Here is a 25,338-nt window from a genome sequence, read left to right on the forward strand (position 1 = left end):
CAATAATCCGCATTTTGTGTTATTTCTGTTCATATTTGGTCCAATACTTTTTTTTTTTCAGGAAAAGGCGTGCACGTATGCGCGTGCATGTTTCCCTCGGCTCCCTGGTCCCGCGCATAGCGTCACGTGACCCGCTCTGGCCTATCGCGACGGAGCGCGGTCAACGGACGCGCCTCTCGGGACCGCGCACGCCGCGGCTGTATTTAATCGGGGGCGCGGACGTGCGCGTCCCCGCGGAGTCTTTGTGAGGCGGCGTAGAGAAGCGCAAATACAGTAACCATGGCCGACGAGAAACCCAAGGTGAGTGGCGTTTTAAAAACAAGGGCTTATTTATTTTTAGTTAGAGTTCGAGGGGTCGCGAGAACACGCAAGTGCGCAGATGGTTTGATTTTTAATGAGAAATATCGCGCGCAGTGGATAAATACTGTAACTGCCGCCTCAGAAACAACACCGGAAGAAGACGTGTGAACGCGCGCGAAGTGCTCACACCGCGCGCGCGCACACACACGCGGTCAAATTAAAATACGAAGAAAATGCGGTCAAACGCGAATTTTTTTTTCGGGTATAACGCTATTGCTGGTTGTAAGAGAGAGAGCTCTGAGTATTTGTTTACTAAGTCCTGATGGAAACTGGCTCTCTGTTGGTTTGAGTTGATGATGTGAGTTTGATGCGCATCCATTCATCACGTGAAACACAGCAGCTCGTGCACAATGATGCTAATACAACTCAAAGCCACAAATAACCACCACAAAGATGAACATGCACGTGCCTCCGGCTTGCCCTGTCCATGTTATTATCATGTGTTTATAACATGAATTCACTTTCTGTTTTAATCATCAAGCTACAAACAGCACTCCTGCTGATAAATTATAGATGACTGAGCCATTATTAAGAATATTACAGTGTTTTCTGTGGATGTTGTGTAGTGGTTGATGTATGTCCATCAATAATTCAGTTTAATGGTTGCAAGTGAGACGTGTAGGCTACATGAAAGATGCAAGGACGAATGATGTAATATCTCATAAACTTTTATGTTTGTACATTTTGTCTTTGTTTTCTCAGGAGGGGGTGAAGACAGAGAACAACGACCACATCAATCTCAAGGTGGCGGGACAGGACGGGTCAGTGGTCCAGTTTAAAATCAAGAGACACACACCCCTCAGCAAGCTCATGAAGGCCTACTGTGAGAGACAGGTGAGGTCACGGCCGGCCACACACTCACACTCACTCACACTCACACACACTCGCACACACACACATACACACACACACTCACTCGCACACACACACACACACACACACACACACACACACTCACACGCACACTCACACACACTTGCACACACTCGCACACACACACACTCTCTCTCTCTCACTCACACACACTCCACACACTCACACACACACTCACACACACTCGCACGCACACACACGCACACACTCGCACACTCACACACACACACACACACACACACTCGCACACACTCACACACACACACACACTCGCACACACACTCGCACACTCGCACTCACACACACTCGCACACACACACGCACCACTCACACTCGCACACACTCACTCAACCCGCACACACACACACACACTCACACACACACACTCGCACACTCGCACACACTCACACACACTCGCACTCACACACACACACTCACGCACACACTCGCACACACACTCTCACACACACACACTCGCGCACACACACACACTCGCACACCCACACACACTCGCACGCACACACACACACACACACTCGCACACACTCACACACACACTCACACACACTCGCACACACACTCGCACACTCGCACTCACACACTCGCACTCACACACTCGCACACTCTCGCACACACACACACTCACACACACACACACACACACACACACACACACACACTCACACACACACACACACACACATATTAGAGTTTCTGCCCAAAATACAGAGGCCTGTCGTTATTTCTTCATTGTCATATTGAAGAACCACAATTAGAATAGAATAGAATAGAATAGAATAGAATAGAATAGAATAGAATAAAAAAGACCAATAATAATACAGTGGAACAACGTCAAATGTAATGAACAGGGATTAGAAATGACATTTTCTAAGCAGAAACAGCACTTTTTAAATAATTAATTTGCAATTATTATTATTATATAAAAAAGACTTTTATGTTAAAAAATGTACAACGCAACATAACCAACTCATGCATACAAAAACAACACAAAAAAGAGAAAAGAAATAAGCAAATCCCAGAACAATCTTATAAAAAAAAAGAAAAAAAAAGCGGTACATACATTAAAAATCAGTTTATATATTACTAAAAGACAAAATAAATCCAAATTTATTAATTTAGCGAAATGTGTCCACATTTCATAAAAAAAAATTGGCATTGCACCTCAAATCTGCATTTGCCAAGATTGTATTATGATTTGTATGTAATTTTCCTTTATATTTCCAATTTTGAAGAATATTTCATTTCGTGTCACAAAACAATTCAACACTGGCACAGCATGTGTTGAAGATATGCTCAATAATGAAATAACACATTTTTATGCACACTCTTAGTATCTTAAGCATGAACATGTAGCATTTTATTTTACATTCAGATGTTCCTTGGCCTCCTTTCCGGGCTTTTTGCAGGTCTTAGAAAGTTTCAATTGACAATTTCACAAAAGAAGACCTTAAAAATGTATTAAATCAGAGCAGAAATTGATGCATTGAATTTTTTTATTTATTAAATTTTTTTTTAACCATAAGCTCACTTCATTTCGATCAATTTCACAGAAATCAAGGCTTCGGTTAATAACGTTCAGTGAAAGACCCCTTTGCTTTGAAATTAAATCGTTTATTCAAAAATGGATGCATTTGTAACCTAAACATTTGTTTGTGTGTTTTTGCAAGAATGACTAATATTTGATAGATAATGACAATCAGCACAGAGCATGTCATGAAGAAACATACTGGCTCATCCTCACCTCGCTGTCAGTGTAACATAAATCAGAGTCATTGAGAAAGGACTGAAGCGTGCTGTATTAATCTGAGTGTGAATGTGTCCGAGGGTTGCAGTAGTGCTCAGTCCGCAAGACGGTTACAGCCATCTGCACAAAAGCTCTTCAGTCTGATCAATAAACACTCGCGCATCCCTGTATTTCCTCAACAGTCCTACCGTCTGCTGGCTTTATCACTCCCTCATGTCCACTTAATGGTCCTGCGCGTCCGGCCCAAGCTTCTCCCATCTCAGAGAGGGTTCGAAAGAGAACAATGACTCTAATGTTCACGTATGACAGAGAAAGAGATGCTTGAACACTCTTTCTGCTCAGTTTGACTCTGTTCAGCTCATCAGAAGTCCATACAGTCTTGGTGTCCATGTGCACAAGCAGGTTTATTAACAGCTCCCTCAGCGCTGTGAACACACGAGGTTAAGATGCTCCGCGAGGAGACGCCTGATCTTGAGGTCACTAACATGTTTTCCTGGCAGAGGCGGAGGGTTTAATCTCATTGTGGGGCTGTGAGTTTCGCCGGCAGAAGTAGGACAGCGTTTACTGGTGCGCGGGGAAGGAAGCGTCCCTGCCCTGAGGTTCATGTTCATTCAGACGTCAGGAAATCCTTCTCAACGGCGGAAAATAAATATGAAGTCCTGAGGTTTCAGCTGATCAGCCGCCTTTATCTCAGACTTTGAATTCCCTTTTAGGGTTGGGACGTCCGCTAAGATGTCGGATGCTGTGGATGAACCTTCAGATTAGCATTTTAATGTTGCTTTTGAGTGTTTTAACGTCTTTTGAGTTGCCAGTCGATTCTTTAAAAAGAACCAGTCTAATGGATTAATTCATTCAGGATTCAGGATTTATTCGGTTTATTCAGAAGAGTTTCTTAACTAAAACTTCAAGTAAAGCTAAAATAAAATAGAAGTGTTAGTTGAAACAGTTAGTTTCTGTTAGTTGCTGAGGCAACATTTATAATTTTGATTTAAAGTCAAAGCGCTAAAATGACTAACTGTAAATAAAAGAAAACTGAAATAATTTTATTACCTGTATAGTAAGAATAAAAAAAAAATTAAAAGACATAACAAAATATAACAAATTTACTAAAACTGAATTAAAATTCAAATCAAAATGCAAGTATGGAAATAAAAGTTAGTCCAAAATATTAATAAAAACTAGCAGCATATAAATAATAGTACAATTTTGAGCAAAATAACATCTTTTGAGATTTTAAGATGTTGTCAATTGATTCATCAAAAAGAACCGGTCTAATTAATTTGTAATTCAATGTTTATTCAGTTTTCAGCAGGGTTCATTAAGTAAAACTAATAAAACATTTTTGTAAATTCAAATAAAGCTAAAATAAAATTTCAATATTAGATGAAACACTTAAATTCAGTTAATAGTCAAGGCAACATTTCATATTTTCTGTAAGTTCAACTGTAAATAAAATATAAAACTAAAAATGACAATAAATTAAGCCTAAATAATAATAGTTATATAAAAAAATTAATAATAATGTCAAAAGCACATAAAATTACTAAAGGTTTTTTTTATGAAAATGAAAATGAAAACTGAATGTATGAAAATGAAATCACTGGTTGTCAGTAGAGGAGCATGAATTGAGAATCAGTGGACTGATGTACGCTTGTGTTTTCAGGGATTGACGATGAGGCAGATTCGATTCCGGTTTGACGGACAGCCGATTAACGAGACAGACACGCCCGCACAGGTATGACATCACGGACTCTCATCCCGTGTCCACTTCTGCTTCTAATAGTGACATCACTACAGGTGTTTTTAGACACACGGAATCCAAATTAAACCTATTTATTGTAAAGAAAAAGGCAAAGCTCATAAAACCTGTTTTTGGATACTGAGGTCATTAAAAAAAGCCTAATGGCATTGTTAAAAACATTAAGAAAATGATGCCTAATTGCATTGTTTTCACGATAATTATATAGGTTCCTTCCCAACTGTCAATTACTGCAATGAAAAAAACATTTCTATTTTGTCATTTGTAATTAAAATATATTATTGCTTCAAAGCAGTTTCATGGGAAAAAAGTGTGTTTATATATATAGATATATATATATATATTATATATATATATCGATATATATGTATGTGTATGTGTATATATATATTTATATATGTATGTTTTTATATTACTTATATTTTATTTTTATATATACATACACATTATAAATATAAATGGTTATAAAATTATATATATGAATTTGTAGAATGTTAGAATTGTTTTTTTTTTTTTTTTTTTTTTTACGGCTTAATTTACGATCATTTAAATTTTTCTTTATGGCTGTTTAAAAAATAAGTTAATTATTAGAGCTAATTTGAACTTTTAATGTTTATTACAGTATGAAATTAGAATAATATAATAATCAGAATCCAGTTCGTATTATCATAGAAAAATGAGAAAAATCATCCAATCATATCATAGGCCATGTTTATTATCCAGTCAAGTGCTGGTGGATAAAGTCCTGCTCTTATTTTCTCAGATTGGAAGTTAAAAGCATTTCATGTTGACTTTAGAGCGCTTGCTGTTTCGTTTAGAAAGCGCAGGCGTCGTGTGTGCTCTCAGATGAACATTTAGGCGAGAAAACAAGTTTTTTTTTCAAACATAATAGACTGCATCTCACCCACTGAATAAATCTGGCCTGACAGCATCATTGTGCAGCTGCATCATGGGATAGGAGTGAGCTGTAATTACAGCAGATAGGTGTCAATTTCACAGTCAACAGGAAGTCTTGGGAATTCTGAAAGAGGTGTCCTCATGTGACTCTCTACTGACCTCACGTGACTTGTGTTTATTAACAATAGTGAATAATAAATGACCTCATGTCGTTCTTCCGCAGTTGGAAATGGAGGATGAAGACACAATTGACGTTTTCCAGCAACAGACAGGAGGACACGTCTGAATCGGACGACTCCAGCGACACAGACCCATCTCTCTCCACCTCTCTCTCTCTCTCTCTCTCTCTCTCTCACTGGTTCTCACAGACCTCTCTCCTCATGGTTATCTGTAACTGCTGTTGTATAGTGTTTTCAGTTCATCATGTTTTACTCTCGTTTTGTACATAAAGGGTTTCTGCTACAGTAATTATTGCATTGGGATTGTTAATTGCCGTAAAATCTGACATGTTATGTTCGTGATGTTTTAGTTTGGTTTTCATGGATACATTAATGTTTTTTGATATAGTCTAATACATGTTTCCCCTCAAGAATCATTGAGGAAAAGAGCCGTGTGTTTGAGTTCAGGTGTGGTTCTGGCTCGAATATGAGCGCACAGGCTTTTTAGAAATTGTGTTTCAAGAAATAATAAAGAAATGTTCTGCTCTACTATACTTTAAGCAGACAAACCTGCAGTTCAGAATGATTTTCTGTTTTCCATTCAGACCAATTGGTTTCACTACTTTTTTATTTTTTATTTTAGTGGTCATGTATAGAGCGTAACTTGTGTTAAACATGTTTTGACTCGAGTACGAACGAGGGAATTCATGTTTCAGACAAGTCAAGCATCTGTCTGTATTGTCTAATCTCTTGTTAAAATAAAATATTCTCTTTTTATCAAACTCTCAGTGTGTTTAAGCCAGTCTTGAAATGTGACCCTGGAGCACAAAACCAGTCTTGAGTAGCACGGGTTTATTTGTAGAAATAGCCAAAAATACAATGTGTTGGTCAAAATTATTGATTTTTCTTTTATGCCAAAAACTATTAGGATATTAAGTAAAGATCATGTTCCATGAGGATATTTGGCATATTTCCTACAGTAAATATATCAAAACTTAATTTATGATTAGTAATTAGCATTGCTAAGAACTTCATTTGGACAACTTTAAAGGTGATTTTCTCAGTATTTCTCAATACACCCTCAGATTCCAGATTTTCAAATAGTTGTATCTCGGCCAAATATTGTCCTATCTTAACAAACCACACATCAATGGAAAGCTTATTTATTGAGACTCTTATGACTCTTATTTTTTGGTCCTGCGTCACATATTGTTTTGGCATTCTAAACATTTGCATATTTATAGCAATTATTCTTAAATTAAGTGAATTATTATCGTTAGATATAATTTTACATAATTAGAATCCATTGTACTTTGACTAATTAAAAATATGATTCAAATTATTTCTAAGTAGAATGACTATAATATTAATATAGGTGTTTTGGTTTATTAACTCTAAGGAACTTTAGGGTTTTTTAAGATGCTGGAATGAAAAAACAAGTACTATATTCGCATAAACACGTTTTAGTCAATATATCCTATATGGATGATTTTGCAGTAAACCAAATCGTGTAAACCGATGAAGTCTATTGTCTGAATGACGGCCAATCCTCCAATCAAACGCCAGGGTCCGCTGTCTTCCGTCCAATCAGGTGGCGCGTCGCTCAGGTGGGCGGGGCTTCGTGGGCTGGTCTAAAGGGCCGCTCCGCCGCGCTCGGATTTCAGCTGGTCCGGGCGGAGTCCATGCGGGATAAAGGACTTTAGGCGAATTCAGTCTAGCTGAAGCCTTTCTAACGCGGTTTAGCGAGCACGTTACCCGCTCAACATGACTACGACGACCAACTACCAAGGCATGGAGCCTGGTGCCAAAAACAGCTCCAGGTAAATGCATTTAAAGGGTTTTGTTGCGATCAGAAGCGAGACAAAAGAAGAGCTGGAGGTGATGATGATGATGATGATGATGGTGGTGGTGGTGGTGGTGTTGGCCTGATGGATGGATTCCTCATCCAATGCATGAATGAAAATGAAGCTTATCAGCCTGAATGTGAGGATTTAATGGATTTGGATTGGTTTCAGATTTTCATTTGGTCTGAATTAACCCAGACTGTCTGCCACCACCATCATCATCATCATCCTCTTTCTCTTGGCCATGAAGACACATCCACCCTTATTCTGATCCGAGATTCACTCCAGGCTCATTGTATGCGTGTAGTTTGATGTGATGTCTGGTGTTTTGATGTGGATGGTGCCCAAACTTCACCCAGCATAAAGCAATGGGGCTGGCAGGCGGCCACTGGCATCTCAAACTGGGTGATTTGCTTTAAAGTTGATTTGCATTGTGCATTGCGTTGGTTTCATGAATAGATGCTTTTAATCTACTTGTATTTTCATCAGTTTAATCCCAGTCATCTGACTGTTCAGTGTAACCTCCAGCTCTGGCCCAAAAATACATGCTCCATTGTCCTTAAAAGGTTTCTGATACTAGGGTTGGAACAGATGCATTGAATCTCGTCCAGCCAGCCAGTGGAAGGTTTGCACGTCTGGCCAAAGGACTTTGTGATCCAAACTAGCTGATTTTTTTTTTTTTTTTTTTTTTTTTTTGGTGCGTTTTGTGCTTCCAGAAGTGATATCATCTGCAACTTTCAAGGGAGGGATGGAGGTGCATTCAGGCATTTGCATGTCAAAAATGTTGCAGTGGCTTTGTTTCCGCCTGATGCACAGAAACAAGGTTTGGTCTTCCTGCTTTTAAATGAGGATCATGGCATTGTCTAGTATGTTAATCCTAATACAAGGCATCCTGGTTTTTGGGTCTTGCGGCAACATGTTACCACCCTCCCCACCTTTGAAGCTCTCTTCCCTGCCATTTTCCCCAGTTTTAGTCTTTAAATCCTGCATGTCTGGGGTTTCCCTCAGTGGAACGGCCAGAAATGTAGGTCAAGCTGAAAGCAGGCGTGTTTATTGGTCACTGGGTCTGATTTAGTGATGTTTTCGGCATGCATCTTGTGCTTGAGGAGGGATTTTTTTTTTTTTTTTTTTTTTTTTTTTTTATGCCATGTGTCTCCCGTGTCGGTTGGGTGGGGTCTCTAGCGAACGGCCTTCTTCTCTAATGAAGTCCCCTGATCTGATCCCAAGCTTTAGTCTGGTTAAGGCATTAGCTCTTTAACCAGTCCATCCAGACGGCACTGGTTGGTTTTATAATCGCCACACCGTCGATTCCTGTGACAAAAGGAGCAGAAAGTTGCGTTGGGATGGAGGCGACCCTGACAGCTGCCGGCGGGTGTCAGCTGGTCTCTTTCTGCGCTGGAGGGAGGGAGGGAGGGGTGTTGAGATCAGCCCTGCTCTTTTCAAAAGCATTGATTAGGGCTTCCTTCGACCGCATCAATCACAGGTCTGCGGCTTTTCATCCGGGGTTTGTCCACACCCGCCCTCGTGTCTTTTTAATGAATCAACATATGTGCTGAATGCAAACCATCCGACACTGGAATCTGCACTTGGTGTGAGCAGATGAGCTCTGGTCTGGTCAGCTGTGTGTGTGTGTGTGTGTGTGTGTGTGTGTGTGTGTTTCAGTTTAGGGGTGGGCAATATGACCCAAGTCATTCGTTGTATGAGTCACTTAATATCACCATAACAAATTGACATCACAGCATAGATATTCTTGCTCTCAGTATTGTGCATATTTTATTAAAGACCTGGTAATGCATATTTCTGTAGCTCAAACTGTTGAGCAATGCAAAGGTCATGGGTTTGATTTCCAGTGCATGCATGAATTGACGAAGTCACTTTGGATAAAAGTATCTGCCAAATGCATAAATGTATGTATTTTGCATATTCAATGTTTTTTCATTAATCGTGCAAAATGCTTTGTTTATTAAAAGGTTGTTTTAAACTAATAATGACTTTTGTAAGACTCCATTGACTAAAAACCAAAGGAAACACTATCAGAAGAAAAAAATGTTAAACTAGGCTACATTCTATATGAGTGCACCAACAGCAGGATTGTTTGTCAATCATAAATGACTAAAGTCATGACTTATGACGTGTGCTGCTGTGAATTTTTTTTTTTTTCATGCTGCTTCCTTGTTTTCACATGTAAACAATGGAAACGGTCATTTCTGCTGTTGTTATGGACTTACATCTCTACTGTTGACATATCTCTACCGTTGCATGGTACATGCATCATAAAGCCCTACTATGTTTTCTTCATGCAGTATGTGCTGTTAATTTTTGTAATGTGTGTAATTGATTTGTTGGGCCTCATTCTTCTGACCCATGTCTCGTAGGGTGTTGCGTCCCCCTGGCGGAGCCTCTAATATTTCCTTCGGCACAGATGATGAGAAGCCTGTGCGCAAAAACAAGATGGCCTCCAGTATCTTTGCTGAACCTGACGACCCTCATGCCCATCGGAGGAACAACCCACCAGGTACAACACACACACACACCTGGTTTAAATTCTGCTTCTGGTTAGGTCTGGATTTGGCTTGATTTTAATACTTGCATTATTTAAATCCAACATGGCCTTGATCTCATCCTTATGTTTAACAACAAAGATGAAACATAAATGTTTACTATTACTTATTATTAATACTTTTTATATATTTTTAAGTCTCTTCTTCTCACCAAGGCTGCATTTATTTGATCAAAAACACAGAAAAAAACAGTAAAATTGTGAAATATTATTGCAATTAAGAATGTCAGTTTTCTGTTTGACTATATTGTAAAATGTAATTTATTTTCTTCATCATTACTCCAGTCTTCAGTGTCACATGATTCTTCAGAAATCAGTCTAATATGCTGATTTGCTGCTCAAGAAACATTTCTGATTATTATCAATGTTATTTGAAATAAATATTTTGTGACTTAAATTTCTCTGTCACTTTAGAACATTTAAAAAATAAAAATGTGGTTTTGAAAAAGGTGACAAAATACACTTTTTAGTTATAGTGCATTATAGTAAAAAAAAAAAAAAAAAAATCTGAATAGCATCTTGTTCACGAAAGTAGTATCAGTTTTTTGAGACACCATTGTCTTTTTGTATCAGTAGGAGCATTTTTAAAACCTGATCTTCACGTAAGGTTTTTTTTAAACCGGTCCAGTATATTTCTCTTCTATCAGCACATAGAGACTATAAGTGACATTTTGTTTTAACATTAGTTTGGTCAGATACACAACATTGCAAACAGAAGTAGCATACAGTGATTTAAGCTAGTGTTTAGAAACTTACTTTGTAAGATTTTCCAGGGATAACATACAGTTATCTGTCCTCACTAACAACTGCCCGACCACAAGTGTGTCAGCATACCTTTGACATGATGTCATTTCCTGGGCAGATATCCTGACAGTCCAGTGATTCAGGAAGTGGCTCATTCTGTAGGGAATGATAGGCAGTGACATCATGAGGAAGCCTCCAGTACAGGAGAGTCTGTTTTACACAGTGAACAGAAATGTCAACTTATAAATACACCTGAATTTTATTTAATAATTTAATGCTGTTTCCCCAAAGCCAGTGCTGTTCGTTTAGTTTGTTTGTTAGTTTATCAACACGTCAAACTCTACTGAAATCACGTCTCCCATGTGCTTCACATGCTGCTCCAAATCCGTCACTTATGTAGGACGTTGCCTCAGAAGGGAGCTGCCTATGTAGACAGCGAGGCACCTCTGTGTTTAGATGTTCAGAGTTTGACAGCATCTTCGTTTTCTGGAAAAGGAACAGATATTGTTCTGAATGCAGCCAGTAGTAGTGCGCTTAGCCCTGCGCAAGCTCATATACGGATAAACTCTGGTATGAGGATAATCTGAGCTTTGATTCAGCGCTAATGCTTCACTCGGGCAGGTGTCCTTCGTAGATCTGGTTATTCTCTCTCTAAAGGCATCTGCCTGGCTCTCGTCTGAAATGTTGAATCCCGCTGCAGCGTTTGGGGCGTCTGGTTATTATACAGCCGTAACTAAGAAAACAAAGCTTAAATTCAGTAGCAAGCAAACTAGATATGCCTTAGAAGATCTTAGTGTCCCAAAAAACTTAATGTCCTTTAAAGATTTGATGCCATGAACTTCACGCCTTCAGGTCTTGGAGCCTTGGAGACCGATATTAATTTTGCCTTCCGACTTTAGGGACAACTCTTGGATTTTCATGTATGTGTAGTATTCATGAGAGTAGGATCTGTTGATTTATAGTGTCGGTCTGATTGAATGCGCTGCTGTCGTGTCTGACAGGAAGTTCAGCGTGTCGCCAGAGGTGCCTGACAGGATGTCGTTGTGATTGTCTATTGTGTTTTGTAAGGGTTTTTTTGTTTTGTGTTTGTGTCCGCTAATGGAGCATAACAGTCGGTTGAGAAAGTTAAGATCCCATTATTTTTTCTCCATTAAGAAGAGAAATCAAGGGTGAAAAGTATACAAATTTAACAAATGGATACCATCACACTTCCCCCGGTTGATTAATCACGGTACATTTGAGAGAATTGTTTTGTATTACCGAAATGTTATGTTTAAATAAGCAAATGAGGCATTTTCTAATTAAATATGCACTAATTTGCAAACATTTCCAGAAAAATTCCTAGTTTGCTGACGTATTAGAGGTGAAGGTTTTTACTGGAGGGATTTTTGATCTCTTTATTACTGCATAAATCAGAAAATACTGTCAGCAGTCTGAAAGCAGTTTGCAATATTTATCAGTGTGAATGATATATGAACAAACCCCTCAGTAAAAATCTTCAGAATATAGATTGGAATAAAGCTGTAAAATTTGGTGTTTGTGAGTGCTGCTGAAGTGGATAAACAAACACATTTTGAGAAAACTGCCTTTAAAATATGCACTTAAAATCTACAGAAGGAAATAAATAAAGTGTGGAGTGTGGTATGAACATTCTATGAACAAACCTCTCTATAAAAACCTTCAGTATATAAACAGTAATAAAACTCTCAAATTTGGTGCATGTAAGTGCTGCTGAAGTGGAGAAACCAACTCATTTTAAGAAAACCTTGAGGCCTTTAAAATATGTAATAATAAATCCAGGTGAATGATAAATGAACAAATCCCCCAGTAATAACATTCAGAATATAGACTGGAATAAATCTGCAAAATTTGGAGCAAGAAGTGGATAAATAAACTTAAGGCCTTGTTATTTAAGTCTACAGGTGAAAAGTGTAAAGATACATAAGCTGTCTTTTTTGATGCTTCATCACTTATCTAAGACACACACACACACACACACACACACACACACACACACACACACACACAATTTCTTTAAAAAATAAAGTAAAATACATAAATGGCCATAACTTATGAGAAGATGAAATGAGAACTACTTGGTGTAAAGTTGTCCATGACGTCTCTTATAAAACAGCTGTTATTCCCAGTGTAAGCTAAAACTAGATCAATCCACAACAACATTATTGGCAAGCATGTTGAAGATTAGTCGATAGGCTGTCGATTCATTAAATAAGCTTTTATCCACAAAAGCAGTTTGTTCAGGGCATCAAATCTTATTCTTCACTGACCTTCATTTAAAGAAACGGCCTCTTGTCTCCTTGCCAGTCTGTTGCAGCATTATGCTTTTTTTGATGACCTTGAAGGCTTGCCTTAAAGCGGCTTTGTTAATATTATTCCTGTCAAAAACTCCGCTTCCCATAATCCCTGAGAATCACTGTTACCATGGCAACAGGAGACACTGCAAAATGGCTCAGCAGTGACCAGACGCTCCCATGAAACACTGAGTGATGTCATTGAGTCCGTCTCCCTACATTGGCTAATTACGTACACATTGGGCATTTCTAAAAATTTAGCAAAAATTAAATGTCTTTCTTTCCTTTACTTTATCCAAATTTAAGGGTGACGTTCTTTTATTTCATATCTGGTTCGTTTCGTGACTCAGAAACTCCATAGAGAGAATCACTTCCAGAGTAGTGTTGTTTTTGGCGGCCTGTTTTAATTTTAGTCTTAGTCTAGTCTTTGTGCAAAGCTGTCATTTTAGTTTTTATTGTATTTTTATGGTATTTTAGTCTCTTTTAGTAATGCAATTCTATTTAACCCAGTCAATATAGTACAAGTACCTAGAAGTATAGACGAAACCAAAATTTTCTTTTAGCCAAACCCATTTCAAACAAGGTTATCTTATTATATTATTGTTACCTTATAGACTCAAGAATACATCCATTCCAGACACCGAAGACTCTCTGATTTGAATTTACAACATTTATTTTACCAACCAAACATGTTAGAAGCAAACACGCATACATTTAAATAAAATAAATAAAAACAATAAATAATGATAATCTGCTAATTTTTCTCCCAAAGACGAACCCCGGCTAGCCAGCCATCAGTCCCTTTCTCTGTGTCAAGGCTGATTTATACTTGACGTGTCCACTATTTCGCTTGGTTGAGCGCAGAAAATATGACGTCATCACGGTGTTGCTGGAAGTTCGCTTTGAGTGCATGCGAACTATTCGCGTGGCGGAGTGCACGGCATTTTTTTTTTTTAACTTTCCACATAGCTCCGCATCCGAACATGCACAAGTTCAGGGCGATTCTAGCCAAACATGCAAACACGTCTGTGCCGGCATTTCTGTGAAACAGAAGCAGTTTAATGTGAAGTTCAAACTACATCACGTGCTTTTTGACGGAAAATGCTTTTTTGAAAAAAAAAAAAAAAAAAAAAAAGTTTGCATAGTTTGTCCAAGGCTTCTTATTTGAAGTATGTTATTTTTATTGTATAAAATAGAATTAGAATTCCTTTTAGGTATTAATTATACACTATTTGCTTAAAGTTGTCTTGTGTTTGATGCGTAATACAGCCAATAGTTTAAGATTGTTTTAAGTTTGTACATAAAGAAATTATTAATTCATCAATTCATCACAAGACTTGTACTGGCAAATGACTTCTTCTCATCGGTGATTCTCAATGGTTTAAGAGGACAATTACTCCTCGTCGCTCCCCTGTCATTTCAAAGAATAGTACAATGGCGAACGTAACAAGTATAAAAGCCTCGTCCGTTTGGGAAGGAGTGCTCACAGTCAGCGGAACCAGGCGAAAGTATAAATCCCGCTTAACTTTGTTTGTTGTCGTCTTCTAAATAATGCCGCGAGTGGGGCTTGAGGAAGTGACGTCGGTCGCGTCTGCGCAGTGAGACACAGGAAACAGAAATGCTGCAAAATAATAATAATGACTAAACGAGACGAAATAACGTTAAAACATTTTGTTTCGTCTCGTTTTGGTCAACGAAAATGGAGACATTTTAGCATAGTTTTTTTCTTTTTTGTTAACCACATTTAGTCTAGTTTTTATTCGTCAACAATATTGCATTATACGTTTAATTATAGTCATCGTCACATGACCAGCATTTACGTTGCGTCTCGTTTTCGTCACATGATAAAGGTTCGTTGACGACGATATTTGACGAAAGCAACACTATTCCAGAGCAAAGACTGCTGAAGAAGTCTGTGTGTGTGTGTCACTATTGAACTCATTTGATGTTCATAATCACTCCATTGACTCACAAAAGGATGCTGGGGTTTTTTTTAATCAATCAAAAAGATATTTGTTTGTTTCTTTGTTGTTGTGATGGTGGTTGCTGTTGTTGTTCTTGTAGTGTTGTTGAGTATTATGTCATGGTGGTGTCGTTAATAAACTCCTCAAACCCTCTCGGTGTGTGTGTGTCGTCTATGGTAATAAATGCTGTCTGTGGTAACAGCAGCTCATTCAGGTCACCGGCGGCTTCTTTCCTCCCACATCAAACAAATGTGTCTTTTGCTTATTTCAGCGTCTAATTCCAGAAAACACGGTATCATGTCAAGGTGATGTTATTTCAAACATCAAGCAGTGATCCAACACTGAACCAGAATTGTTTATTCTACAAAGTGACCTTAAAATCAAAGTCATGAACATTTACATGGAATAGCAATATGGAAAATATTCATGACATGATGATTGAATTGTAAATACAAACAGAGGAAGTGATTTACCAGCCATACACACCGAACAAATGCTGACAAAGACACAGTCTTTGTTTTTTTACTTGTTTAATACGTTTCTGTTGTATTTATTGATACGGTGATATGTACCGGTGGTCTGATGTGAGTGTTGTGTTGTGGTCTCAGGTGGAGAAGCGTCTGGCATCCTGTGCGGTGAACCCTCGGCTCCTCTGAGACGATGCCAGCCCGTCATCGTCTATGATAACGGCACTCCTCGAACGGCCCGCCAACAACACGGTGAGTTCACAAACACGAGGCTAAGGAGTGTGAGGTGAATGTAGGTCATTCAGTGTAGCTCACTGACACACCCATTCATGAATGTAATGCTCTTAGTCAACATGAGCCTTATTTACTTAATGCACGTTCTTGGTGTTACTGTTAACAAGTCATCTGTACAGTTTATTCTGAAGGAAAGATAAGCAGTGCAAAAAATGCAAAGTAAAAAAACATTTACAATATATTTTCAAAGTTGGTGTGCAATGATTAATCGTAAACCGTAATATCAGACAAATCAAGACTGACTGGAAATGCATACAATAAATTAACACAGAAATATTTGTTATAAATAAATTTGAAATATTGTTTTCTGCAACCTTCCATCAAAATAAATAAAATGTAAAAAATGTGCAATGGGAATCAAGTACTATGAAGCCAGAGAGATTCTAGATGGACGGAAAATAAATAAAAAAAAATCTTAAATAAAAAGTCAATACTTATTTATAGTGTGAACATTATTTATTTAAAATATATATTTTTTAAGTTTGCAGTGATTAATCATGAACAATAAAGGCCAGACACATTCAAGACATGGGAGAATATACATAAAAATAAATCTGAACTGAATAAATCTGAATAAAAATTGAAGTATTATATTCTATTATATTATTCTGTAAAAAAAAAAGTCTTATCAGATTGGCCTATTAATGGCTATTTCTATTTCTCTACAATATACTGTGACTAAAGTTCAGAGTGGTTTAATTATTGTAACTGTTTTTGGCTCACAGTAATGCTGTTAACTGACTGGATGTGTGTCTAAAATAACACTGTTAGCTGGGTGGGGTACAAACGAACAGCCGCAGGGTCTGTGGAAACACACACACACACACACACAGCTGTTCTCTGGGACAGTAAAACCACAGAGCTTTTTATGTGGACAGAGTAATTCATTTGTCCTTCACAGGAGGAATTTCTTACTGAATTCTGAATATCTGGTTGTCTTTGAAATGTTGTTCTTTTACAGGCTTTTGTTTCTATTGTGTCTGTATTGAATGCCTCTGCTCTTATGGAACACTTTTATTAACATGATCTTGAATCAAAACTAGTAACTTGATCTCACTCTGAAATTGGTTTACTTTTCTGTTGATGCTGTGTGTGCAGAGAGAAATAATACTATAACATAGTACTTCCTGAACAATAAAATACTTAATTTTCTCACTGGATATTCAGTGTTCCTCAGAAATGAATCGCATTAATGAGGTTAAAAACTGAGTTTCATGTTGTCCTCTGAACTGAAGCAAATACTGGCCATGTTTGATTTATAAATGCATCTGATCACGAATCTGCTCTTGTTTTGCAGGATCAAAATGAATATGAGCAAGAGAACAACGGTGAGAATCATTTTCAGTGTTTGGTGGTCTTTTTGGTTCGGTCTGTGCTCTGTTTGGGTGACATGTGACTCTCATTCGTTGAGGAATGCTGTTAATAAACGCTTGCTGAAGGTCTGCATTAGTTCTGGAATGTTCCTCTCTCCGTTAACATTTCTTCCATGATTCCACGTCTGCCGTTTCAGTCTGCTCTTGTCATTAAGACGGCTGCAGTAATACTGATTCTGTAGTTCAGATGACGGTTGGTCTCGCGGGACGGAGTGAGGGAATTCCATTAGAAATCCAACACGTCTGGGGAAACTCTGACTCTGGTTTCATCCAGCCAGACAAACGTCACACGCTGTGATTTGCATTTGTGTTGATTTGATGTGCATTCTGTTGTGTGTTGACAAGACTCGTCATTTTCATGGGATTTTATTATTATTATTATTATTATTATTATTATTATTATTATTTTTTTTTTTTTTTTTTTTTTAGAAATGGTAAGTGAAAGAAGTTCTTAACCTTCAAAAAATGTAAATTAACAAACTGGGCAGTTCAAACTAAATGTGAACTTTTTTGCATTCATTTAGAAGCCATGACTGATGTCTAAATATTGCTTAAAACACTTATTCATGGGTATGGGTATTTTTCTCCCTCTTTGAAATGATCTATCAGTAGTCTTAAGATAATAATTTACATTAAATGTTTAGTAGTTGTAGTAGTAATATCAAATAAAATAAATAATATACAATTATAGTATAATTATATATAAATGTATAAAATAAAATTAAATAACTTTTACATTAATTTAGAGATCATGATTTATTATTATTATTTATGCAATGGGTCTCCACAGATTTAAATGGTCTGAGTCGTTTTTACATAATAAAATGTAAGTAGTTGTAGTAACAATTTAATAATAATAATAAACTATATAGAGTATTTTAAAAATAATAATAATAATAATAATAATAATAATAATAATAAACTTACTACTACTACTATTTACATCTTAATTATTTAATTTTATTTTATGTAAAATTGCATTTACTTATTTTATATGCTTAAAACTAGCTGCTACTTATGTTGTTAATTTTGTTAATTATGAACACACTGTAACTCTTAAACACAGAAGTGTTTGTTATTCGTGGGATGTTTAGTGGTTGATCTGAGTTCACATAACGAGTCTGTGTGTTTATCAGTCCTGCTCGAGTGTTCATGTTCTTCCTTTATTTAATGCAAATAGTGTAAATATTATCCGCTCCTGGGGTCTCCATGTCTGCTGGCTGTGGCTTTTTACCAGTAAACAGTTTGCAGGTTTGCATAATATCTGGCCTCGGCTCATCTGAGCAAATGTCTGTACTCAGAATTCAAACACTGAGTTACAGCTGTTTTTAGTAGATAATGCTGTATAAAGAACTGAACTTTAACTAACCTGCTTAGCAAGATTCTCTTCAGTTTTATTCTACAGTCAGTTTATGAATGTCCATTATATCACCTCTTATGGCAAGAATTATAAAGCAGTTTGTACTTGTTGCATTATTGGGGTTGGCCCAATATGTCAAATTAAAGCATCTGCATTCATATAGTTATGCAGAATATATTTCAGGCTGTACCGATGTACATTACTATGTGTTCATGGGTCGAATGCTTCTCCTGTGAGCATATGACGAGTCACACTTTACCAAACACACTTACATCCAACACTTCCAGGAAGACTGATGGTCCTGTCACCATAAAATGCAAATATACTGACCTTAAAATCCATAAGAGACTTAGTCCTGATGTGCTGAGAGAGTTTGTGATTGTAATTCTGAAGCACCGCTGCTTTCACATGCATACAGTACCACGTCAATACAAAAAAAAAAAAAAAAAAAAAAAAAAAAGGTATTGTGGAGCAATAGTTCTTGCCTTGTTTTGCTTAGTAAAGGGATAGTTCACCAAAAAATGAGAAGCGTCATTTGTTCCAAACGTGTAGAAGTTTTTCTTCTGTTGAACAGAAAAGAAGATATTTAGAAGAATGTTGGTAATAAAACAGTTGCTGGTAGCGATTTAATTTCATAGTTCTGTTTTATTACCAACATTCTTCTAAAAAACATCTTTTCTGTTCAACAGAAGAAAAACTCCTACAGGTTTGGATTATCTTGAGGGTTAGTGAATGATGACAGAATTTTCATTTTTGGGTGAACTGTCTCTTTAAGATAAACTATCTTATTACTGAAATGTCAAAAGTTTAAACAATGAAATGTTAAAATTACCATGAACTGCCAAATAATATACAAAATGATAAACAAACTGAATAGGAAATTGGTTTCAGTGTCTCTTTAGACCTCCTTTAAATGGTTTCATGCAGCAAATAATTTATAAACCATGTTCACTCACTTCAACTTAATCAGTGGTCACTGTCATGTGGATGATATTGTTATTTTGAATAGTTTTAATAATCAACCCATCAATGTTGCATCTGTTTGACATGATTTTTTTTTTAGCAAAATACTAAAGTTAGTTTAAAAGCATGCATATGGTTCGTTGTATGTTTTAACCAGAGATGCCCAAACCAGGGGCCTTTGATTTAGCCCACCATGTAATATAACAAGAATAGACATGCCATCAGAGCATATCTTCATTTTTATTTTAGTGTAAAAAAAAAATAATAAAAAGTGAATTTATAAAATATAAATTGTTTTTTAAATGTAACATATATTATAATGCATTTACTTTTGTCCCACAGCCTTCAATCAGTTTGATTTTTGGCCCTTTCTATTAAGAGTTTGGGCAGCTCTGTTTCAAACAATGTTAAAGCAAACACACTTGTCAGCAGTGCTCTTGGCGTCAGAATCACCGTGTCAGATGGAGTAGGTCGTTAGTATCCTAACGGTTGTCGCTCTGTGTTTGTGTTTTCCAGAGGAGGCTGTGGAGCAGAAAGAGGAAGCTGCACAGTCTTCCGCCCCGTCTGCTGCCAACAACCCCTCCGGCCGGAGGAACCCACCTGGTGGCAAATCCAGTCTGATCCTGGGCTGAAACGGCCTCCACTGAACTTTCTTTGCTCTTTCTGTCTTTTTTCTTTTTTTAAAGGAATTCCCCTTCCTTCACTTTTCTTGTGAGCCATGGAAATTTTTTGTCCTACACCGTCTTTTCATTTTTTCTATTGCAAAAAAGAGAAGCGCTCGTTGACAGAAGCACTTTATGTAAGAGGTCCGTTTCAGCCGCTCCTGCAGGAATAATGGCATGAGAGATTCAGATCGACTTTAATCTGCGTTTGTGGACCTTTCACCTAAATACTGGGACAACAAAAAAAAAAAAAAAAGATTTGTTGCACAAATTTTTTAGTTAAAATATAGATTTTTATGTGTTTTTCTGTGTGTGTTTTTTTTTGGGGGTTTTCTAATAAAATTTTAGTCCATAACCATTCATTTATGCAACACATTTTGTACTTTTTCATCAGTTGTTACTTGGAAAAGAAAGTACAGAAAGTGTTGGCATGCTTTTAAACAAACCTAAGATTGAGGGCTGTTTCCACATTAAACAATGCTGAACAACTAAAATTCACACTAGCTCTCAAAGGCTACTGACATTTCCACAATTTGTCACAATGCATGCAGGAACATATTTCAATTTACGCACATTTTCTCAATGTACCATGCCATAGTGGGAGAGGAAGTGATGGTGAACCATTAACAGACACATCATGTGACAAAAACCCTCCATTATTCTTAGTTTACCTGCTGTATGGCTGTTAGGGATGTGTATCTCCATACGATACGCATCTCGATGCATAGCTAACGATACGATACATTTAAAGATACATATGAAGCAGCTACAGATGTGATATGATTCACCCCTGTTTCAATGCAGTGCGGTCCGATTTCGATTCAACACAATGTGATTTTTTGATTTTAAAAATATTATTGATTCTATTGAATTAAAGAGTATTGTTTCTTATTGATCTATGTTTTGAGTCTGACCTCATTGGGGTCAAATGATTTGGTTCCATAAAGCAAATTTAACATAGGCCTAGATCAAGCTAGTCACTTTGGCAACTTGTGCTGAGAAGCTAACCTGGTCTAAAGCAGGTTAACTAACACTGACCAATAGGAATGTAATGATATTACCACAAACTCTGTCACATACTATTATTTGAATTTTAATTTTTTTTTTTTTTTCTAGCCATTAGGAATGTAATGATATGGTTTTGATGACATTTTTTTCTAGCCATGCAGCCTTTGTCGCTGGTTTTATGACATTTACCATTAAAATAACTAAATTAAAAGTTAAAATCACTGAATTAAAAATGAAAATAAAGAAATGACTATATTTTAACTGGTATAAGAAACACACATTCACTCATTTGCTTAGTAGCCTAATTAGTACTGTACTAGCTTAGACATCCACATTACAGTTGTCCCTTTACAGTTACTGCTATCATAAAAATGCAAATATATATAGGTTTAAGATTATACAAAAGCCATATTTTATTATTATGTTGCATATCTATATTTGTTATCATAAAAATGCAAATATATATAGGTTTAAGATTATACTATACTGCGCCGATACAGGATGCTGTCCCCCTCCGTGACACGTGCCTCTTGTGCAGTTGTTTTTTTGTGTGTTTTTGTTAGCTTGTCCCTGGTCTTTAGTTATATTCCTGCAAATGGCAGTTTCACCAGGGACGAATTTCTGGACATTCGGCACCACACATCTCCCCGATATAGTTACCGGTTTTCGACATATTCGTGATGTTTGCTGGGACATTTTTTTTGTCGGTGGAGCAGCTGCGCTGATCACACCTTCAAGAGGACGCGCAGACGGGAAAAGATGCTGGCGCGCTCGTGAGACTAGCAGAAAACGCGGATTTCGAACGCCGTTGCCTAGCATCCATCTGGCAAATCTCCGCTCTCCTACCCAACAAAACGGGGGACGAACTCCTCTCTGCTCTCTTCGAACAAATAGAATTTTCTCACACTCTGCTGCTCTGTGTTTCACGGAAACTTCGGCTGCATGACGCTATTTCGGGACAGCGCGCTCCATCTGCCGGCTTTCAGCTGTTCAAGAGCGGACCCGCGATACAGAAGCAACGGGGAAAATCGCTCGCGCGGCGGCGGAACGTGCTTTTTACATCAAATGAACGGTGGTGTACAGATGTAAACTGTGTTAAAAAGATGTGCTTTGCTCACGATCTAGGAAACACTCCCTTCATTAACTGCAAGCCGTCTAATTCGCCGCGGGGATTTTAGCACGCGTTCATTATCTGGTGAGCGTTTACATCCCCTCCGCAAGCGCACGTAAAGTCTGGCTTTACCAAAACTCGCTGATCTAGATCACGAGACAGAACAACAAACACCGGACTCCATTTTAATCATTCTTGGGGACTTTTTAATAAAGCCAACGCTTCTCCCGTGGACTGCCAAAATCGCAGACAGCATGTTACATGTCCCCACAAGAGACAGTAAATATATTGGATTCACTGTTACACCACAATAAAGATGCATTACACTCTGTTACCAGACAGCTTTGGGACGCTTTATGATCACTGTCTGATTCCTGTCTGAGCCTCTTATAAACCGACCTACAGGCAGAAACTAAAAATCAGCTAAAACTGTAGTAAGGACTGTAAAAAAGATGGACTAATGATAGCCAGAAGCAGGATTTTACAATCTTTTTTGACCTCACTGATTGGAGTGTTTTTGAAGCTGCTGCCAGCTGAACTATCTGGACGAACTCACCAGAGACTGTAACATCTTAATCAGTTCTGTTAGGATTATGATATGTATCCTACCAGGAAAACTCAACTAATTACAACAATGACAAACCGTGGTTTCACACCAAAACTCAGTCAGCTCCGTCATGGGTAGGCCAAGAAGATGACTTTACAGTGAAGGGGGACAATTGCTATATAACAGGCTAAATACACACTGGAAAGGAGATCAAAGTGGCAAAGAGGGGACTTATTCTGATGAAAATAGGACTCAGTTCACTTCCAACGACTCCGCATCAGTGTGGAAACAGTCTGAAAGAGATCACCAATTAACAGACACCATCCCCCAGCACTGTGGGGGAGAATCACCAACTGGCCAGACGATTCTGAACGATTTTTTTACTGCAGGTTTGAAGAACACCCTCACCTGCACACCCGAACATCTCTCCACACAACCGGTCACCACCATTTAACACCTCTTGCAAACCCGCCCTGAACATAAGAACCCTCTCCACACAACCGTTCTCACCATTCACACACTTTGCAACCCGTCCTGAACACCTCTCCAAACAACCGCCCTCACCATTCACACCTCCTGCATCCCCCCCTCGCCCCCACACCTGCAATACAGATAGCGGGGATGCGGTGCGCCAGGGTCTTCCGGAAGCAGACAAGGAAAAAAAGCACCAGGCCAGACTGTTGTTACACCAGCTTGTCTGAAATCCTGTGCTTGACCACAGCTAGCCCCCCTCTTCACAAAGATCTTCAACAGATCACTGGAGCTGTGTGAAGTCCCTTCATGCTTCAACACGCTCCACCCACGTCCCCCAAAAATCCCAAAGAATCCACAAGAATCAAACAGCGACTAAATGACTACAGGCTGTGGCTTTAACGTCTGTGGTCATGAAGTCATTTTGAAAAACTGGTGCTGGCCCACCTGAATGACCATTACTGAGACCCTTAAACTGGGATCCCTCTTAAGTTACTCTTGTATCCCTCCATAAGTCCAGTTTGCAGAGCAAACAGGTCCTGTGGACGATGCAGTAAACCTGGACTTGCATTTATGGTTCTGCCAACACCTAGACAGACAGACCATGGGATTTATGTGAGAATCCTGTTGTGGACCTTCAGCTCGGCCTTCAACCACGATCATCCCAACCTCCTCCTCCCCCAACTAACCCAGCTCTCTGTGCCCACCTCCGTCTGTCAGTGGATCAACAGCTGCCTGACAGACCGGGCAGGCAGCTAGTGGGGCTGGGAAAATACACATCCAGCAACCCGTACATCAACACTGGAGCCTCCCGAGGGCTGTGTTCTCTCCCCACTGGGGGAAAAAAGGCTCTTTCCCTGTACCTAATGATTGCACATCGTAAGGACCCCTCTGTCAAGCTCCTGAAGTTGCAGATGACACCACACTCATCGAGCCCTCATTCAGGGATGGTGACGAAGTCGTGCTTACATGACAGAGGTTTAAAGAGCTGGCTGTCTGGTGTACTCGGGGTGCAACAACCGTGTAGGAGCTTAACACGCTCAAAACAGTGGAGTGATCGTGGACTTCAGGAGAAACCCCACTGCTCTCCACCCACCACTAACCACTCATGAACAAGCACTTGTGACTGCAGTGAGAAGTCCATTTCAGTTTCCTGGGCACCACCATCTCTCAGGACCTGAAGTGGGACATTCACATTGACTCCATTGGAAAAGGCCCAGCAGAGGTTGTACTTTCCTTCGCCAGCTGAGGAAGTTTAACCTGCCCCCAGGAGCTGCTGAAAACAGTTCTACTCCCGCCATCATTGAATCCGTCCCTCTGCAACTTCAGTAACTGGTTCTGGTTCAGCTCAGCTTCTAAAAATCTTGACCTCAGAAGACTTACAGAGGGTATTCCGGACGGCAGAGGAGAATCATCGGTACAACCCTTCCGACTAGGGTCTATTCAAGAACTGTACGTCATCCAGAGTGAGCAAAAAGGGCTGGCAAAATCACTCTGTGAACCCCTCACATCCGCACACTCCCTGTTTGACTGTTGCCATCTTGTCGGTCGACGCTACAGAGCTCGAGCACCAGAACGGCCAGACCACAGGAACGTTTCTCCCCCAGGAAATTCTAAGGAACATTGAACACTGTGATTATGATTCAAATCCGGAGTTTTAAGACACACTATATTAGCTAACTTCGAGTGTTACCGGAAGAAATTATTTATTGCATCTAATAACTGTACCTATTACAGTGTACACTGGTACATCACTTTATTAATCATAACACACATTAATCAAACAGTACAGATATAATTGCTGTTTGTTCCCTGTAATCCACGGTTGATCCTTCTACTGATTTGT

General features: G+C 38.5%; 2 protein-coding genes across 2 annotated transcripts; both read left to right on the forward strand.

Annotated features, from left to right (window-relative positions):
* Positions 1 to 144: 144 nt before the first annotated feature.
* Positions 145 to 6,170, forward strand: LOC122136455 (small ubiquitin-related modifier 2). The gene is made up of 4 exons (XM_042719542.1): positions 145 to 300; positions 1,063 to 1,194; positions 4,662 to 4,733; positions 5,878 to 6,170. The coding sequence occupies exons 1-4, from the start codon at positions 280 to 282 to the stop codon at positions 5,938 to 5,940; spliced, it is 288 nt and encodes a 95-aa protein (XP_042575476.1). The 5' UTR covers positions 145 to 279; the 3' UTR covers positions 5,941 to 6,170.
* A 1,279-nt stretch (positions 6,171 to 7,449) lies between these two features.
* Positions 7,450 to 20,394, forward strand: LOC109080818 (jupiter microtubule associated homolog 1-like). Its single transcript, XM_042719543.1, has 5 exons — positions 7,450 to 7,632; positions 10,032 to 10,171; positions 15,845 to 15,943; positions 17,266 to 17,325; positions 20,210 to 20,394. Exons 1-5 carry the CDS (start codon positions 7,577 to 7,579, stop codon positions 20,323 to 20,325), a joined length of 471 nt encoding a protein of 156 aa, XP_042575477.1. The 5' UTR covers positions 7,450 to 7,576; the 3' UTR covers positions 20,326 to 20,394.
* Positions 20,395 to 25,338: the final 4,944 nt, after the last annotated feature.

This window comes from Cyprinus carpio, chromosome B3 (genome assembly GCF_018340385.1).
Source record: "Cyprinus carpio isolate SPL01 chromosome B3, ASM1834038v1, whole genome shotgun sequence".
Taxonomy (NCBI): Eukaryota; Metazoa; Chordata; class Actinopteri; order Cypriniformes; family Cyprinidae; genus Cyprinus; species Cyprinus carpio.

Excerpts from the sequence above, each read along its gene's own strand:
- LOC122136455 (XM_042719542.1), top strand. The coding sequence starts at position 280 with ATGGCCGACGAGAAACCCAAG. Across the intron at positions 301-1,062 it reads TGGCCGACGAGAAACCCAAG|GAGGGGGTGAAGACAGAGAA; the intron begins GTGAGTGGCGTT and ends TTGTTTTCTCAG. Across the intron at positions 4,734-5,877 it reads AGACAGACACGCCCGCACAG|TTGGAAATGGAGGATGAAGA; the intron begins GTATGACATCAC and ends GTTCTTCCGCAG.
- LOC109080818 (XM_042719543.1), top strand. The coding sequence starts at position 7,577 with ATGACTACGACGACCAACTACCAAGGCATGGAGCCTGGTGCCAAAAAC. Across the intron at positions 10,172-15,844 it reads TCGGAGGAACAACCCACCAG|GTGGAGAAGCGTCTGGCATC; the intron begins GTACAACACACA and ends TTGTGGTCTCAG. Across the intron at positions 17,326-20,209 it reads ATATGAGCAAGAGAACAACG|AGGAGGCTGTGGAGCAGAAA; the intron begins GTGAGAATCATT and ends TGTGTTTTCCAG.